The sequence below is a fragment of the Epinephelus moara genome, chromosome 14 (genome assembly GCF_006386435.1).
Source record: "Epinephelus moara isolate mb chromosome 14, YSFRI_EMoa_1.0, whole genome shotgun sequence".
Lineage (NCBI taxonomy): Eukaryota > Metazoa > Chordata > Actinopteri > Perciformes > Serranidae > Epinephelus > Epinephelus moara.
Window position 1 is genome coordinate 21749213 of NC_065519.1, and position 19689 is coordinate 21768901.

A 19689-nucleotide genomic window follows, 5' to 3' on the forward strand; every position below is an offset into this window, starting at 1 on the left:
AGATCTGGCTTTTACCTTCATGGAAACCTCGCGACGAAACCGGCGTGACTGTATCTTTAACACACTCGTCATTAAGCGGGTAACAGGGAGTGCCTTTCACAGCTCACTGCTGGAGGCTGCTATTGTTCCATAAGTACACAGTCTTCTTCTGTAACATAGCTGAGTCTTGATTTATAGTCATTGGTTTGAATGTCTGGATCCCTCAGAGTAACATGAACAAGCTGTTTGCAATCAATTCACTGTATGTGATGCGGAACATTTTCTACAGTTCTGTCATCTTTATCAGTTATAATGTGTCTCAGTTCTTAAGAAGGCCTGTCATCCTGTGTGGGTAAGTGACAGAAGATTTAAAACTGTGGGGAAAGACATGCGATAAATCTGCCTGAGGTTGCTCTTCGTCACAGACACTTACGGATAGCCTCATGACTTCCTTAGAAGGTCTGACGTGTAAAGCCTGCCAAAGAGCAGTGAGGGAAGTTAATAGGAGCTTTGTCTTTCCTATGTCATCATTGCTCACACTGTTGATCTCAATTGCGCAATTGAGCTTGTTGCGGTAGGCCTCTGCTCGGCATGCTCCTTGCCTGGTAACATTTAACTCCTCCTCCTAAACATAGATTTGTGCTCACACTACGCCAGCACAACTTCAGCAAAGCAGCTCACTCCCTGCATCTGCTCTCCATCAGTGTGGTATGTGCTAGAGAGCCTTTGATCCCCACCCCCCCAACTCTACTGTGTGTGTTTGTGTGTGTATGCATGCGGGAGGGTGAGTCAGACAGACATAGAAAGACTGTAGTGCTCATTTACACAGACAATGCCCAGTGGATGAAAGCAAGCGGAAAGAGACAGTGACACAAAAGAGCAGTAAACATTCATTATACCCACAGTTTTTAAAGTCCTGCCCCTAGGCCTGTAGTTAAAGGCCTAATGCAGCTTGATCCTTGTGCACAACTGCTGAAGGAGCTGAAGTTCACTCCTCTGTACTATTAATGGACAAGTATGTGCAGCTATGAACGGAACCAACAAATGCCACGGATTAATCTGAGTTGCATTGCCTACAAATGGAAGAACACATCAGTGTATCTCGGTGTACTGCAGAGTTTAGGTACATAAGGGTGTGGAGGCAAGTATGTTCACGGGCCCCAGCGACCCCCTACTACCTTTTGTTTTTGTGTCAAGTGTTATTGCACTTTGAAACTGAACACCAGTTCAAACAGAGGGCCATAATTGCAGAGGCAATAGCACCACCGATGGGCCCCTAACCAGTGAGGGCACCTCCAGCCATGCAGGTTCTTGTGAAAACAAGACAGAGGCAATAAAATGTTGATGAGACTGCCAGACAAAAGTGGAGAAGTGGCACATTCATCAGAAAGGCGCGAGAACAACTGCACATGTGGGATATAGGTAGGTTGAGGGGTTCTTGACATCCAACGTGTGGACATTTGGTTACATTACACAGTGTGTGAGTCATTCTAAGACGAAGCAATTAAGCAAATTACTAACCTTGGTGTTATTATCATTAGACCGATTTGCATCTTCTCACATGGAGCTGAGTGACTGATAAGATATTACAGAAGGAAATAAGCACATACCTGTAGGCTGGCAACCAACAAAAGGAAAGATGAGAATGGGAAGCTAGACAAAATGAAACGATCAATATGAGCAATGGTAATGTGAAAACAAAACTCCCAGGCATGCAGATAAAAGTCAGGTCATTAGGTGGCATAAACAATCACAGGCATTAGCCAGCTGCAATAAAGTCATAATCAAATAAGGCGCCTGAAAGGGCCCAGGGGGGGTCACCAATAAAATAAGCAAACCTGATTTCACCATCCTTTGACTCTGCATGTTATCTGAATCAGGAAATGTACCAGCATGATTATTTTATCACCATGTGTTTCCCCCTATTACTGCCCCTCCTCCTGCAGGCTCTCTGTAGGTCTGTGTGACTTAACACAAAAGCAGCTATATTTAATAAAATTATGTGATACTTTATAGAATTGTGCTGGAAAAGAAATGAGTCATACGATGCCCGCATTAGAAGGATGTTATGACGAAATGTGTGTAAGCACTTATTCTCGTTAAATATGGGAAACTGGAAACTTCTCAGGAAAAGTATGAGCCCTTTAAGAATTCCCAGATTGTACTCTTTGTTTACATAACACAGGGTGCGATCCATGGACCATGTGAGGTGGCGACGGTGGAGAGTTTTACTCCAAGCACGATAATGTCGCTTGTTAGCGACACATTTAAAGCAAAATGTGTCCCTTTAGTTTGATTAATAAATGTTATAGCTTTATATAGCACATTTCGGTTAAAAACACGGTTTTAAATAAATATTCAATCCGGAGACCCCCTATAGAAAGTAAAGAACAAGAGAATGGTACGTTCCGGCCCTGCTCCTCGCTGTTTTTGTATCTGCTTCAGAGCGGATTCAACCGCCAAGTAAGTTACATTTTGCCATGTCACGCTAAAGAAGTTTGAGACCAGTTTATTTATAGAAAACTGGACTGGCGTGGGCACTGAGACATATGCCGCTGGATATATGATCTGAAATGAGAGCCCGTCGTGTTTTTTTGAAGGTAATTCCCCGTGATTTTTGAGCCGCTGTTAGTACTGTATAGCTAATGTTACACAGTGAAGCCAGAAGCCTCATGTTTTCGTCAAGCCAGGAGGAGCACTGCGCCCCGTCCAAAGACCCAGTGAAATACGGGGAGCTGGTGGTGCTGGGGTAAGTTTCACCTTTCTGACATATATATTTTGGGCTAACTTTACTTTATAGTCGCCTCTACGGTAACGTGAAGGCGAGTATTTACCTCGAAGTCTCACGAGAAGGCACGTACGTAGGTAACGTTAGGCTAACTGAGCGACGTGAGTTGCGAAAATAAGGTGTGAAGTTCAGTAATGTGGTTTTATTTGAGACAAACATCGACTTGTAGCCCACACAGATACGTCTCTATGGTATATTCAGGAAAATCGTCAAGCCCAGTTTAGATTCACGCGCTCACGTTACTCCACTAATCAGACACGTGCGCAATCAGAAATGTGTACATTTTCGTTACGCCGACTTGATGGCGATGTTTCAGTGTGTGATCACTGGGAAAGAAACAACAGTATTGCTTCATTTGAGCCAACCGACATCCACTGAAATAGATGCGTTCAGGACAACCAAAGAAACCTGGGTGAAATGAACCCCATACTCAGCAACTTTGACCAAGGCGCTCCCTCCTTTCTACCTTAAAGTTGGATTCATGGGGTTTTAGGAATTCGGAAGTGGTGATGGTCCCCTCCCCCAGCCCCCAGGGTTCTTCCTATTTTCAAAACTATCTGTGGCCTAAACCGCATTACTTTACATCTGCATTACACACACACACACTTGATGTAGTTAGGCGCACAAGGGCAGGGTTTGCTTAATTTCCAAGATGCCCAAATTGGCACACAGGTCATTCTTAGGTTCAGTTCTTTGAAATCACACCTTGATTATGCCAGCATAAAGCTGATTTCTGTCCATTTACGAATGTCTGCTGTCCACATGGTCACTTAAGGGCTTTTACCACATTTAAAAGGCTTTTGGACATCTTAAAACCAACATGAGCTAGGAGTGGTGGATGTGGATAATGTCTTTCATCACCACATGTGAAAATTTATATCACAATATCCATGTAAACTGGGAAAAGTGGATTAATTGGTAAGGATAAATTGTCCTTACCTAATCTAGCAAATTAAACATGTGTAACCAATCCCTGTTAAGCATTTTTACTTGAAAAAAATGACTTAAACCATCAATGGCGATTATCAAAAAAGCTGCCGATTAATTGATCAGCTAATCGTTTATTTGTGTCAAACCTGCTGGAAAGTCACAGTTGGCATCAGATCTTGTTTACTGATAAATCCTGATTAAAAACCTGCCCATTTTAGTCTACTTTATTGTAGGAAAGTTCTTCTAGTGTATTTAGACAGCATTTTACATGTGAGTTCTTTGGCTTTGTTTGCTAAATTAATGAAAAAGTAGAAAAAGGTTTCAGTAGTTTTGGCACTGTTCTGAAATTATCATATTGCCACTTCAAATTTTCAGACAATGCCCAGCCCTAATCTGTTGCTACTATAAAAACAAAGCAGTTATAGTAGCATTAGCATACGTGTCCCATCCTGCCTCTGAGTAAAAACTGGTGTGGCTTTTTCTTTGTTTGTGTCAGAACTATTTCAAAACCACAACTGTGTTTTTTCAGGAGAAACTGCAGCCAACTATCATTCTGAACAATCATGTTTATATTGATAAAATGTCAGGGGAAACAGCTGCCTCAGATGATGATGGAAAACACCTGCTGTGTCATCAGTGATTGGATTTTGGCCAGTGCCTGCAACTCACTTTAAATGAGCATTTTAAGGTTTTTGTGCTGTGGAAATTACATGTATATAATGTTTGTTTGAAGCACTTGAAATGAGATGCTTATATATGCCGAGCGTGGTAGAGTGTGGTTTAGTCCCCTGCCCTCCACCCATACACTCACAGCCATACTGCTTATTATAAGGGACAAAAAGTGCTGACTGCTTATTACCCCAGGCTGAACATGTGGCATGTTTGAAGCTGATACTTTTGTTCTCTCCCCTGACATAAAGACACATATTTGAATCAGATGTGACGGGTGTATAATCACTGCCATGACATCACATCCCACTGATAAAACTGATGGTAGACAAGATAGCTGACAGCATGGAACAAAGCTTGTTTGAGCAGCAGTTCCCTCAGTGGTGTGTTGCCATGACCGTGGTGGCTCTTATTACTTGCATGGCTGCCCCCCATCTCTGCCTGGGCGGATTGGCTTGGTGCTGGTCAGTGAGGAGGGGGGGGTGGGGGTGGGGGGGGGGTGAGTAGCTGCGTGGGTATCCTGGAAATGAAAGGATGGATTGATCAGGACTGAGCCTTTGCCTCTCCTCAGCTTCCTCTGTCCATTGTGGCTGGGAGACTGGGCCTATTGATTGAACTTTGTACATTTCTCCCTAAAGAACGGCTCGGTAAAGGAAGTGTACAAATCAACTCGGGACATCCTTGGTACAAACTGGCACAGATAATTGAGATGCAGTGTTTTTTTTTTTAATAGAAATCCCATTCATCCGAGAAAGAGAAGAGTTATCCTTTACATTCCTCACCTCCACAACAAGGTCAGAGTGAAGTTGGAGCTGGTGTGGTGTCAGTGTCTTGTACAGGGTGATATTCGTCAGATGGATACTCAAGGCGATGGCAGCCTAAATCTCAGTTGACGGATGCTCTTCTCTCTCTGTGCCATCTGGCTGCCTCCCATGTAGCGATGATGTACTGTTGGTGCATTCGCACAGTTTAGATTGACCCATCTGAAGCACTAATAGCCCGCAGTCGTACTTTGCAGCATCATCTAACCCCTGTGCCATTTTCTGTGACCCTTTAAGGCCACCCTGCGTCTGTGTCATGCTAATGAGGGTTATAACAACTCAGCATATCTCCTCCTCATTCTGCTCAACACTAGCCTTTCATGTTAGCATAAGAGGTAGGAGGTGCTGTTGGCTCCTTAGTGCAACCCTGGAGGATAGGTGATACGCCAGAGTCTTCTAATCCCCGCTCCTAAGTATTGGAAGGTAAATCCGCTGTCTGTCTGGCACAGGTCAAAAGGGAAAGCGATCACAATTGGTTGGAGCGCAGCTTTAAAAAGCCTGTCCTAGCTAATGTGACGGTGGCGGTTCCTAGATGACAGAATATTGTTCCTCAATGTAATGGTGAATAATAGAAGGTATGTGTGGCGTTTCTCAAAGAGCCAGGGGTATATTCTGCGGTTAGAATTCATCGTGGCCAAATGCTAAGCTGCATATCATCTTATTGTGTGTTGTATGTGAGACATCCAGGCACAGGTATCCAACAGATAGCCCCCCTACAGACTCAGTAGGAATCTGAACGACATATAGGCCTGGCTGCTCTTTATTTAGGTGGGGAGTTTCTGGGACAGGTCGAAGGAAATTGGAGTATAGAGTCGGCACACTGTTAAATTAGCTTCAAAAGTGTGTTTATTAATGAGATCGTCAGTATCTCTGTTCCATATGAATCTGCTTTTGATCAAGGCCACATAGGACCAAAGGATTCTTTAATTCTGATGTGCTCTCTGTCCTGTACCATTTCACCAGAGTGAGTCTTTTTAAAGCAACATCTGAAAGAAAACCACTATTAAACGATAGTTAACATTAGAGGTACACTTCTACTAGGGATGTGTGGATTGGACTAGTTGATTAAACATTGCTACCCTTGCTAGTCCCTTAAACTTATTATTAAAAGTAGTATTATTTTATGTGATTGCGTTCACATAATCAGGCACATTTCCTAAAGATTTATTTTCCTGAAGAATTTTGTTTTCACGAGTGTTATTTGTCAACTCGAGTCGTCATGTTTTGTAGGATAATGTGCAATGCTCATAACACACGGTGCAAAGCGCTACACTTTTCAGCTGCATTTAAAATACAATAATAACGATTTCAAATACATACTACAGTATATACAATATTTGCTCGGACAGTGTTTATCCTTATAGACCAAATTATGCAAAATTTGGGTTGGTAAACGTCGTTAGGAACATCCCTAACTTCTACACATTTTAAAACCCTCATAAAATTATTTATTATCCACAATTATATTGTCATTTTCCTCCTGTTTTCGGTGTATTAGTTGTAGTATCTTCCACAGTATGATCAGTGCCTCTCTAGCTCTCTGTGGGTGGCTTGTCCTACAGGCCAGCTTTGTGCACTGTGCTGACTGGGACCATGTGTTTCCATGCCTGGCCAGCCGTGTGGAGACATGGGACAGGTGGGCTAGCTTTGGAGGGAGGTAGGGGAGGGGGCTGTTGTCGCTACTGTTGCATTTGTGTTGGAACAAAGAGGAGAAACATCGGATTGTGTAGCGGTTGGTAGAGTTAACTTTTCCATGATATGCATTGCTATGCAAACTTGAGGCTTTTGGTAGCGATATTTGCATTGTGCAAAGTATCTGTTCAGCACACCGTGGTTACATGTGAGTGTGTGACAGAAGGTCTGTGTGTTGGATGGGAGTAGAGCATGGGGTGTCCCAGCTGTAGGAACCAGCTGGTGGATGGGGAGAGGAGCAGTCCTACCGGAAGGGGCTCCTTCATTCACAAGGAGCTGCCTAGGCTAGATGCCTCAGAGCAGACTGAGGGGCAAAACTGATATTGAGAGGTGAAAACAGAGAACGCTCTCAGGTTCTCTTCTGGTGGTGCTGAGGCTTTGAAATTGATATCTTGGAGCTTTCTGTATCAGTGTAAAAAACAAAACAGCTAAGAGAGGACGTGTTTCAGTCATGTGAGCCTGTTCTCCACCCAGACTGTGCGTTCCCAAAGTGATAGCAAACCTGACATGCATCTTAAAACCTGCTCCTGTCTGGGACACAGCAAAAGAACAGCTGCAGTACACAGAGTTGGCACACCGAAATCACAAGTACCAGAGTGCATTATGTAATAAGAGACATTATCCAAGGTAACGCTTAGATTGCTAATAGGGTGCATTAGATTGCAAGTGATGTAATGCATGGTTAAAGCTCCCTTTCAAAACACGCAAATGTTTCTAATTCTCCGTGTTTACTTGTCATGTGATTACAACAATTTACCCTGTAAATCTCATTAGACGCATCTTTTTGCAGCTACAAAAATGTCTTGCATTTTCACAACATTTCTTAACAGTTTTGCTTATTTTCTGTCCTTTCCCTCCGCCTCTTTCGTGACAGGTACAATGGCTCTCTGCCCAATGGAGATCGGGGTAGACGGAAAAGCAGATTTGCGCTATACAGGAGGACCAAAGCCAATGGTGTTAAACCGAGCACTGTGCACATCCTCAACACTCCCCAGGCCAGCAAGGTACAGATCAGAGAGTGAATAATTTATTAAACGTAATTGTCTGCTTGTATTTTGATGTGTATTTTAGACAAATGTATATAAGCATGTAACTGAGTAACTGAGACAGAGCGTTAGAGTCATTTTGTCAATATACTTAAGCAGTTGTGAATTCTAGTTGTGAGTAAACTCAGCAGATTTAGGCTAAAGGGAATCACAGCTGAAGGAAAGTCTTGGAAAAACACAACCGACTGGTTTCTCAGTGATTTCAGTAGCTTATGGAACGTGCCGTGAACTCCTTTACATTATTGTTGGCAGACCCTAATGTTGACATTTCCAGTACAATAACCGTAGTTCCTCGCTGGGCCTCATAGCTTTTCTTTGCACTGGAGCGCCTGCCAGAAACGGCCTCATCCAGTATAACACGTCTGCCTCCCTGCATTCCTGCCGTTGGTTCCCAAGCAAAACTGCTAAACAAGCTAGAGGACCTGCTTACCTCTGCACCTCTCGGAGGCCGATATTCCAGACATTTGTTGGGAGTTTAGCTCACTGGCTAAAAGCCCTCTGGTTCAGGTTACTCTCACCTTGTGGAACCTGACTCCTGATATCAGCTCAGAGGTTTTTCTGTGACAGACGCTTGTTCTTCGCAGAGAGATTGTGCATCATTCCATTCGAGTTTGAGCTGAATGTTGTGTCACAGTGGTCTATGAAATGTGGCCTAATGTTCCTGCTAGGTTGTTTTTTTTACCGCACAGCTCAACTGAGCAAAGAGTGCCCTTTACACAAGTAGTCGCAGACTGTTTTAGAGATGGGAACTGCTGTGACCTTCTTCCCCTTTCACCACTGTTGCTCTCTGCCACCCCGTCACCAGGCCTGGGATTAGGAGGGTGAGCTGAGGAGGAAGTTGTTGCAGTTGCCTGACCCTGCGCTCCCAGCTGTACACACGGTCAAATATAGCCATTCCTTTAGGGACAAGCAGGGTGGTGAGCTTGATTAAAGGAGAGCCTTCTTTTTGAGCAAGAAGCAAACCAAACCACCTCACATTTTTTTTCTTTTCTTTTCTACAGCAGTACCCCCAGCCTTCTCCTGCTCCCTCGCAGTGTCGCAGTCTCATACGAATGAACTGAGAGTGCTCTGTGGCTCTGAAGCTGAGAGGGAACGCTCACGTGTCTGTGCACACTCTGGTGTTCATGACAGATAATGAGGAGCTCCCATGATGCCACTGCCAGCCTCCTATTCAGATCCTGCCCCTGCTTTCTCATCTCCCCCACTTGATCTCAATTACTGCATTTGTGCAAGTGTGATTGTTTCACGTCGGCCTTCCTTTGGGGGGCTGCATGGCTCGTGGCTGTGTTTTTATTTTCACTCCTTCAACCGAGGGAGGGCGTGTGTGACATTTAAGGGGTGGTGGTGTTGTGCGTGTAAAGATATACGTTTCCGTTCGGAGCGTGCATGAACTTCTTTTAGCCGTAGAACAGGTGGAGCACCATTTGTTTGTAGCGGCGCAGTCGAGACAAGACTGCATGCGATGATGACATTTGTACCCGTCTGTTTCTGATGTTACAGCAGAGTGTGGTCGTGCTGATGACCCACTTTCTCTCTCCCTTTTTCCCTCCTGCACGTGACAAAGCGGGGGGCGGGGGGCTGTTTGGGAAAATGGAAATCCGCAGATTAGAGCGTGATGATAGTGGCATGTGGTAAAGTGTTGATGGGAGCTGGGTCTGAGTGGCTTTAACTCTGAGGCAGTTCAGCTGGTAGGCAAGCCCGTGTTAACTGAGGCCAGTGGGCAGTTTATGGTCACTGTCATGGAAGTGTGACTTTACACGCTGTTTTCTGTTCCCCTACCAGAAATTCTTGCCACAGATCTTTGGTTGTAGGCAATACAATGAAGAAATATTTTTAAAAGTATACTGTAAAAACACCATAATAATCCACTGTAATAAAAAGCCTGGGATTTTTTTTGTTGTCGTTAAAAACAGAGTGGAAATGAGGACAAATATATATGCTCTCCCAACAGGCACATTGTTGTTGACTCTTAGGATGTGACGCATCAATGTCATGCATTTTAATAGTGAGATTTGTTTTTCCCTGAGCTGTAATTTAACCTGGGCAACGATGCAAAGATTGCATAAGGCACGGTTGTGTCACTCCTGTTTGTGAACCTTTGGCACTCTCCGATCTGATATTAAAACCACAGACCAAGACATCAAAGACTTCTCCTGACTTCACGATAACACAATAAAACACTCCCTTGTTGTTGGTATGCCTGTGATACATTTTTAAAACATGTAATTTTTGTGTGGTTAATATTGCATCACAATGTGTAGCATGTTTGTAACAAGTTGCTTGTTATATTTCAGGCTGTGAGCTGTAAAGGCCAACACAGTATCTCCTACACACTGTCCAGGAACCATACAGTAGTGGTGGAGTACAGCCATGACAAAGACACAGACATGTTTCAGGTAAATGACACTGTTGTATTTTGAATAACCTGTTGAATTAACAACTTTTGATTACGGCTGCAGCTAACAATTACCTTTATTATTGATTCATTTTAATTTCCCAGAGCCCAAGGGGATGTATTCAAATTAGGGCTGAGCGATATGGGAAAATGATCTAATTGCATTTTTTAAGACCAATAATGTGATTATGATTTGTTTGCTATATTTTAAGTTTCTTTTCTTCCTTTTATCTTCTTACTTATCTATATCTATATATAACTTAACTTAGTCTGAGTTGCAGCACATGGACAAACTGAAACCTTCACTGTACGTTCACCACCACTTCACAACTTTACCGCTCATTTCTGCTCCGATTTCCAGTACCTGTCTGCTCTGAGCTCATCTACCTTCTCTCTCTCTCTCAGCCAGACCCTCTACGCACACATCACGCGTCTCTTATAACAGTGTAGTATGTAAACATGTGGCAGCCTTGGCCATTTTTTTACACAATAGTGCTGTGAGCATCAAGCTTGCACATGACATTTTTCAAGTTGTTTTCATCTTCTAGTTTCTTTGCATATGTCACATGGAGTGTTAGGCAGCATGTGTCCACGTGAAGCCCACAGGGTCACGTGTTTCTAACCCTCTGGTTGGTTAAATTGCGTTGCATCAAAAAAATCTCTGCTTCTCTTACACTGGGATATCGATTTGCATTTGATTAATCCGTCAGCCCTTATTCAAGTGGCTAGTTTTACTGTACTTTTTTACAGTCCAAACTTAAAAAAATATCTAATTTAATACTATATATGATGAAGAAAGGCATAAAAACATTACATTTGTGAAGCTATAATTGGCTAATGTTCAACATTTATTCTTGAAAATTGACTTGACATTGAAGGAATTATCAAAATAGTTGTCCCTTGATTCTCTGTGAATTTGACTAATGGTTAAATTGACTGAACTTTTAAGCTCTACAAGAATATTTGCAGCTACGCCTGTGCACATTTAGTTGTTTTCCCCTCCCTAATCCTACACTCCCTTACACCAGTGAGTACATGTGCCCTGTATGTGTCCTGTCATCTGTCCTGTCTGTAGCATTAATCGGAACATACAGCATGTAGACAATGACCAGAGGGAAGTCAGCACTGCAGACACGTGTTTCACATCCAGCCCTGTATTGTGTCCATGTGTCTTAGAACAACACTGATAAATAGAAACACGGGCACAGCAGAGGAGGGGAAACTATTAAAAAAAACACAAGACTTCAAATTTTGAGATGGGGGGGGGGGAATGAGGAAATGAAACAGGGAAATGCTTATTTTTACCTTTGCTTGTTCAGCTTGAGATCTGTTTGGACATTTTTTTCATTGTTGAACCCAGTGGTCTGCTTTAGAATAACCTTGAGATATTATTTTTGAAAAAGAAAAAAGGCAAAAGAAACTTGGATTGTCTACAGCACACCGCTGTATGAAACTTTGGTAGAAAACGTTGAGACACGACACACTTTGATACACACACAACAACATGATCTTCTCCGCCATTATTCAAATATCAAACTGCTACAAAAGGCAGAACTGCCGGGAAGCAGAACAGTTCAGTTCAAATGTCTGCAGTGAATTAAAAAGAAACCTCTTTTCACCCATGCCAATATATGACAAGGGATCACAAGAAACGATAATGTATTACAGCATGGTATTGATTAATAACTGTGTTGCTTTGTAGATCGGGCGCTCCACTGAGAGTCCCATAGACTTTGTGGTGACTGACACAGTAGCAGGCGGCCAGGAGGGAGAGGAGACTCCCATCACACAGAGCACCATCTCTCGTTTTGCCTGCCGAGTTGTCTGCGAGCGTAACCCACCGTTCACCGCTCGCATCTACGCAGCAGGTTTTGATTCTTCCAAAAACATCTTCCTTGGGGTAATTACTATGATATACTGTATCTCTATTCACACCTCTGTCTTAATGGAAGGTGGGATGTCCAGTTTGTGCCTGTAAATCTTGCTGTATACAAAGTGGACCTCCACACAGCAGATCAGTTTGCATATATGCTTCGTCTCACCCACAGGAGAAAGCTGCAAAATGGAAGAACCCTGACGGCCACATGGACGGACTAACAACCAACGGCGTGCTGGTGATGCATCCTAGGGGTGGATTCACGGAGGAGTCAAAGCCTGGGGTATGGAGGGAGATCTCTGTTTGTGGGGACGTTTACACCCTGAGAGAGACTCGCTCAGCACAGACCCCAGGCAAACTGGTCAGTAGCTCCATACAGACACCACATGTATATAGCAGAAGTGTGACTGTGACTTCTATGAAGCAGCTGTAGTAATAAGCAGATGTTTCTTAGTTCACAAATAGATTATGGTTATGAGGGTTACATGCATGACATAAGCATCTTAGCTAAGTGAAACTAAACGTGTGTCTGCTACATCACCCTCTGCAGGTGGAGCATGAGAGTAACATCCTGCAGGACGGCTCCCTGGTGGATCTATGCGGAGCCACTTTGCTGTGGCGTACTGCGGAAGGCCTCTTTCACACTCCCACCCAAAAGCATCTGGAGGCTCTCAGGCAGGAGATCAACGCAGCACGTCCCCAGTGCCCTGTGGGTCTCAACACGCTCGCCTTCCCCAGCATGCAACGCAGCCGCGCCCTCTCCTCTCTGGAAGACAAGCAGCCTTGGGTCTACTTGGCCTGCGGCCACGTGCACGGCTACCACAACTGGGGCCACCGGTCGGAGCACGAGCCCAACACCCAGCGAGAGTGTCCCATGTGCCGGGTGGTCGGGCCCTACGTGCCACTGTGGCTGGGTTGCGAGCCCGCCTTCTACGTGGACACAGGTGCGCCCACTCATGCCTTTGTGCCATGCGGACACGTGTGTTCGGAGAAATCGGTCAAGTACTGGGCGGAGATCCCTCTGCCCCACGGCACCCACGCCTTCCATGCCGCCTGCCCCTTCTGTGCCACCCAGCTCAGCCTCACTCAGGGCTGTTCCAAGCTAATCTTCCAGGGCCCGGTGGACTGAGCTAACGGGTCCTGCTCTGGCAGAGGAGATTAGACAGGAATGCCAACATGCTGTGAAACTGTTCAGATTATTTTGTGCTTTCTTTTGTTCGTGTAAGCCAGCTGTGGAAAGGAGTAAGTCTTCTTGAGTTCTGGTCATATACTGTGGATTCTGCACAACAGAGAGCCATTACAGATTGTTCAGGGCCTCTTGTGGCTATGTGGATGGCCACTGTGGGATACAGAGACGTGGAGCACACTGGACCACAGATGCCTTGCTCCTCCAGAATGAAATACTGTTTCAGCTGTCCTGCAAACCAACTGCTTTAAAAAAAAAAGAAGAAGACTGTTTTAAACTACAATGGCTGCTGGTTTCCCATCAGAGAGCCGTGGATTTAAAGTTGTAGAAGGAATGAAATGATTTTACTCTTGAAACAGACTGAACCAGATAACAGTGGTGTATTTGGTTCTATTGGGAAAGAAAGGGGGGGGGGGGTTATAGTTCAATTCCTGAAGGGTCTAAGACAAAGTTTTTACAGAGCCAGACAGCTGGACTGTTGGCTGGGAGAGAAGCCAGGAGAAACTTGGGGTCTAATGGCTTACTAGTTAAGTGCTCCCCATTGCTGTCGGCCCTGAACCCGCTAATGGCATCTAGATCATGTAGCTCTCCGGATTTTGGCTTCCATTTGCTGAACAAACTTAGAAGAGGGGGGAAAAAAGACTTTTTGTGTACAGAGATATAATCCAGTGCCTCAAATCCCATTAAACGGTGGGAATATTTTTAATAAACGAGAAAAGATATTTTGTCGAAGGCAAAGGGAGAGATAGTTTTGCATACGTGAGGAAACGACAGCCCACATGGATTCTTCAACACATTTTTATCTGACAGAAGACGTATTTTACTACACTGAGGCCCTTGTACTGTTTTGTAATGCAAATGTTAATATATTTTTCTCCTGCATAAATAATGTGTGTGTGAGAATGTTTGAGAGTGCGTGCATGCATGTGTGATTGTGTGTGTGTGGGTTGGATCGTGTGGGTGCCCTTGGGCTTTGTTTAAATCGCCCTGCATCATTTCACCCCAATCCCCTTTCTATGATCTCGCCCACCACCCAAAACACTACCAGAGAGAACACAGGAATTAAACCAACCTCGCAGGGTTTGACAATGAATGTACTGAAATACATCGACTCTCCTCACTGGTGGTGCTTCGATTATACAACTTGCTTTCTCAGTGGCTGTGCTGTTAAAGGCAAAGGTGACGGCCTATTCGCAGTGAAAGACAACATTGGAACTGTACTACCATTATGCATCATCCTGCTTGCTACCTTGCTAGCTAGCTGTGTCCCTGCCCCACACACACATGTACTGTATTCAATCTGCACTGTTGTTAGCTTTATCCCATGCTGGGTCTGATCCAATGATTTGTACGCTGTCAAACCTGGGCACAGTCTCAGCAGCATCCAGAGATTATACCAAATATAAGGAGGAGTTTTTTTTTTTCCCCTCCACATGCGAGATGTAACGACCACTCTCTCCGATCCAAAGTGTTTCTGTAAACAATCCCTAAACCCAAACTGCTGCTATGGTGGAGTGTTGACGGCTCTGGATTACAGTCAAGGCTGTTCAGTCGCTCGCAACCAGCTTCCATGGGAATAATGATATTATCACACGCTATGCCAAATTTGGTAAACTCTATTGTGTGTGGATGAGTCAAGTTGTCCGGAAACAAAGTAGCAGATCAATTGAAACTAAAGAATCTGGGACGAATCTGTGCATTCTTCTGTGATGGTAGCTCACCAGACTGTGCCCATATGTAGAGTGTAGTTGAAGGCATTAATCTTGCCTCTAGTTTAGCAAATATTGAGCATTAAAACTATAAGACATTGAAGGTAACGCTCCTATCATAGCATTCGAATTTTCTTCAGGTTGGATTATAACTAAAACTCAGAGGTATCACTGAGAGGCAGAATCTACCTTGAAGTGCGGCTGTATGGGGTACTTGTCCATAGTTGGTTTATTACCTACAGTAGAGCTCAGTGGGCGTGCTCCCACTTTGGAGAAGCAGCAGGACTAGCGACATGGACTTCTTTAACAGTTTATGTGTACGCTATATGAAGGGTATATTCAGTGCTTTAGCTTTTGTGTCAGAAAGCCTGTTCTGAAGGGGAGGGAATTCACGTGAAATCTGCTGTCTCATGTCAACATAAAGCAGTGAAATTGTTCCAAACACAGCGTACACTTACACTGATGTTGATATTTTTAGATGGCTTAAATACGTTTTGCGCTGCCCCCATCCACAGCAGTACATTGCTTAGCTTCTGTGTCGGTATCCAGCCTGCTTCTCCAAACTGGGGGTGTGCTGAATGACATCTACTTTATGTAACACACTGGCTGTGGATGAGTATCTGATATAACCCCACTTCAAAAGCCCCAAACTATCCCTACAAGGGCTCCTTAACATTGAATTGCTTTCTTTTGGTTCCTTCGTAAGAGAAACAAACCTAGCATTCTTTAAAAGTATCAGCAGCATTATGCTTCACTCACACCACAGAGCATTTCTATCGTCAGATTTTATGTAACTGCTGAGCAAGGTCAAGTACTAAGCCACGTATTGTACAGTAGCATTCCTCTCCAACACTTTCAGCTCAAACACTGTGCCCATTGCTTAAGACCGTGTTCTGTAACAGCTGCAGAGTAGCTGCCTCAAACATTCCTCCTTGGTAAACATGGGTGGGGCCCTCGGTTCACCCAAGGGCTTGTTCTATGATTTTGTCTCCTACAGGAACTCTGTACACAAGCCATAGAACGCACTGATGCTCCCAATGCCTCCTTTGCAAAGAATAAAATATTTTTTAAAAATAACTCCAAGTGAAGTTTGTCGTCTCTCTGATTTTTTTAAGGCCTTCGCAAAGCCCGACAGTCATGTGAGGTACGACTGTGATGTTGATTCAGTGGCTTGTAAAGGTACGTACACTTTAACGAAGCTGCTTTTGTGAAGCTACTGCCTTTGAACTTCCAGATGTCTCAGCTGTGTGTGCACAACATAGCAGTGATGTTTAATCACAGTTACATATGTGTTTCATCATTCCTCAGCACGGAGCATTTCTCTGCTATCTCGATTGCCAAAATGGCCCTGGATTTTGATAGCTCTATCAAACGCCGTATTTTGTGAGATAAGGGGCACATTTTTCTTGAAGTCTTATTTTATTCACATTTCACGTTATACTTTATCAGCCTTATCTTATTTACCGTTAAAGATGACTGCATGAGCAACAATCCCTGGTGCTCAGTGCTGAGTGTAGTGTCCTCTCTGGAGCCACAAGAGGGCACTATTTCATCAACAATAGAGAGGTTGGCAGTAAGCCCACCACACCACTGAGCCTGCGGCATTCAATAGCCCAAAACACAGAGCAAAGAAATGGAAGTTTGATGTTTATTATGAAAAGGGCTCAGTAGAAATACATTACAAATACATTTGAAACAAGAGAAATTGAATTGACTAAATTTGCATGCTCATAGATGCCTGGAAATCCTCTATATGTGCAATTACTCTGCAGCAGAATATATGTAGGCTGTGTATTTATAGTTTGACTGATTAATCTTAAACATTCCCTGTGTCTTTGCTTTTGTATGTTTTTCAAATTAATTATACTGTCCTTAGATTTATTCCAGATTTAAACCCTGGCATCATACATGAGGCATGGCAGACAAATATGCACAGTCGTGAGCAATTTCTAGCTTTTATTTTTATGTGCATGCAAAAATATTGTACGATGACGATGATGACATTTCCCATCATTCGCATGTGACTTCATCTCCTCTATAATAAGGGCACATGAAAGGGATTTAAATACATAACATGTCAGTTAGGCGTTTGGAGGGGAATGGAGCTGTGGGATGCCATGCTTCCTAATTAACATTTCTGCAGTAGATGTGAGATGGGTTCATATGTCTGCACACTTGCCTGTTTTTCTGAATGACAGAAGAGACACCGAAGGTGACAGCATGCTAATTTTGAGATCACTCGGTGGCTCCCCTGCCTTAAGCAGGGCAGGGTTATGCAAATAAAGTGGAATGATACAATATTTTTCTTCTTCTTGTACCAGCTTCCTGGATGAGAAAGTAAGGTTCATGTGCTGTACTGACGCGGGTCTTTGTAATAGATTGACACAAACCTTAGAACTTCTATCATCACCTTTTTAAACCTAATTAACTTCTAACACTTTTCACATAACTCAATTTTGCAGGATCATATTTTTCAGCTGCATCAGTTGCATTATAATTGTACTAAAAAGTTCTTTGGATAAGTCACACACATACACATGTATTATTATTTAGCCTGGCAATTTGCCTCTGGAATAAGTGAAGTGCTGAGAGAGATGGTGTATCAATGAATACAGTCTCTTGATGCTAAAGGGGTACTCCAGCATTTTAGTATTGCAAATCTATAAGGAAACTCACAAAAGACAGATTAAAAAAATCAAGAGGCCATGATATCCTGACTGTTAGCTCCTATAGAATGGGTAAGCTCCAAACATGCTGACTCCCATGTTTCCCATAATGCAACTCAATAGCATCTTTGATTAGACAAGGCTTTAAAATATTGTTGCTGTGTAAGTACAGTTACTCCAGTACTATACGGTTCAATAAATAAAACTATATTTTTACACACTGTATTTGGGAGTGTCCACTCATTCGTCCCTTCTAAAAAATTCTTCAGCACATGAGTAAATGGCTAGGTAAGACATTGGCAGTGTCTCCAAGGCTGTGTTTATTGGGGGACAGATCACAAGTGCATAATGTGTCAAGGGATGAATTCTTAGTTGTTGGATGGATGGCTGGAGTCATTACATCTGCTAGAACTATACTCAGGTGTTGGAAGTCAATGAAACCGCCAGAAATAAGAGAATGGGTCAACTGTATGACAAAAACTGTCTCTTATGAATCCATGCTGACTAGGATGACTAATCGTGTTCAAGGACCAATCTGTGGGGGATTTTTGGAATTATTTTGCATAGTCTGGGGGCCTGGAAGTTATTATCACTATTCATTTAAATGTGTTTATTTATTCAAATTTAATTTTGTTATTTTGATAGTTTTTTTTCCTGGACTGGGACCAGTGCTGTAGCTCCTCTTATACAGACCTCTGTTACCCTGATGTATTGCACTTTATTTTTGTTTGTCAAAATTGAATGTTTCATTTGATGTATAGAACTGTCATGTGCCAACCTAACCAAAATCAAAATTAAAATCTGAATAATATTTTTTTTAAAAACCCCCATCTAAAATAGTTCATAAAAGATGTTTTAATCTAATGTATCTATAACTGCTGTTCTGGACTAAGTGTACAGAATATTGTACATCAAATTATTCCAAGGGATATACATATGGGGGTCCCTGATATCTTGTGAGGGGTCTTAAACTGAAAGAACATTGAGAACCTCTGCTCTATGAGATGAAGAAATTTTGGAGGCTTTGCATTTATAAAACTATTGTAATGGTAAAATACAAACGAGTGCTTTGCTCAGGTAAACATTATTTTCACATTGGTGGTTTTCACCTGACGACAGCCTGTAATATGTAGGTAGGGCACTGGGGGAGGAGTGTTGGGGGTCACTGGGGGCAATTGGGAGCATCAAACACTTAATTCCCTGCATTCTGGTGAATTTTTATGCAACAATTTGTGCATTTTCTGCATCAATTTATGGTGTAAATGTCTTTAATTTTGTCAAAATAAAAGCCCTCTGCTACTTTCATGTTTTTACTGGAGTGGGCGGGACAAATGCACATGACCTAAATACTGAGGGGGGCGCCCCCCCTGCAATCTACGCCCATGGTTGGAACACATATGCAACAGCTGTCTGTGACCCAGCTGTCACATGGCAGAAGACACCTTCAACTATCTGTCTTAAAGGTTTCCGTTTCTTTGCTCCAGGACCTGACATGTGCAATGCCACAGGTGTCTGTGGGCTGTGCGCCAAGTTATCAGCAGGACACCTTAGCTGGCAAGTTATAAGGCTGTGATATTTACCTCAATTACCCAGCATGCAACTGAGGCAAATTATATGCAGATCATCATCTGTAAATAAGAGATAGTGCTCTTCCCCTCCCGTAAATTAAGTAACAACCCTCAGAAGCAAACACAAGACACATTTGTCTCCCCGGTTTTTAATATAGTAAACTTGGCAGCCATTTCTTTTTTATCTCCTGGCAAATTGGACTGCCATGGCACGGTGGCACATATTGGACGATGTTGTTAATTCCTCACTATTTCTGTCTTGTGTGGTTAGTCACTATTTGTTACGGGAGACTGCTTCTTCTTCTTTTTTTTTTTCAACACTTCACTGATATTTTGCTGTAAACTGGGTCCACCTTTCTTTATC

At 43.2% G+C, this 19689-nt stretch overlaps 1 protein-coding gene across 1 annotated transcript; it reads left to right on the forward strand.

Moving 5' to 3' along the window:
- Nucleotides 1-2409: 2409 nt before the first annotated feature.
- On the forward strand, nt 2410-16168 carry peli2 (pellino E3 ubiquitin protein ligase family member 2). Its single transcript, XM_050061690.1, has 6 exons — nt 2410-2728; nt 7754-7883; nt 10220-10321; nt 12023-12220; nt 12369-12557; nt 12747-16168. The coding sequence occupies exons 1-6, from the start codon at nt 2625-2627 to the stop codon at nt 13323-13325; spliced, it is 1302 nt and encodes a 433-aa protein (XP_049917647.1). The 5' UTR covers nt 2410-2624; the 3' UTR covers nt 13326-16168.
- Nucleotides 16169-19689: the final 3521 nt, after the last annotated feature.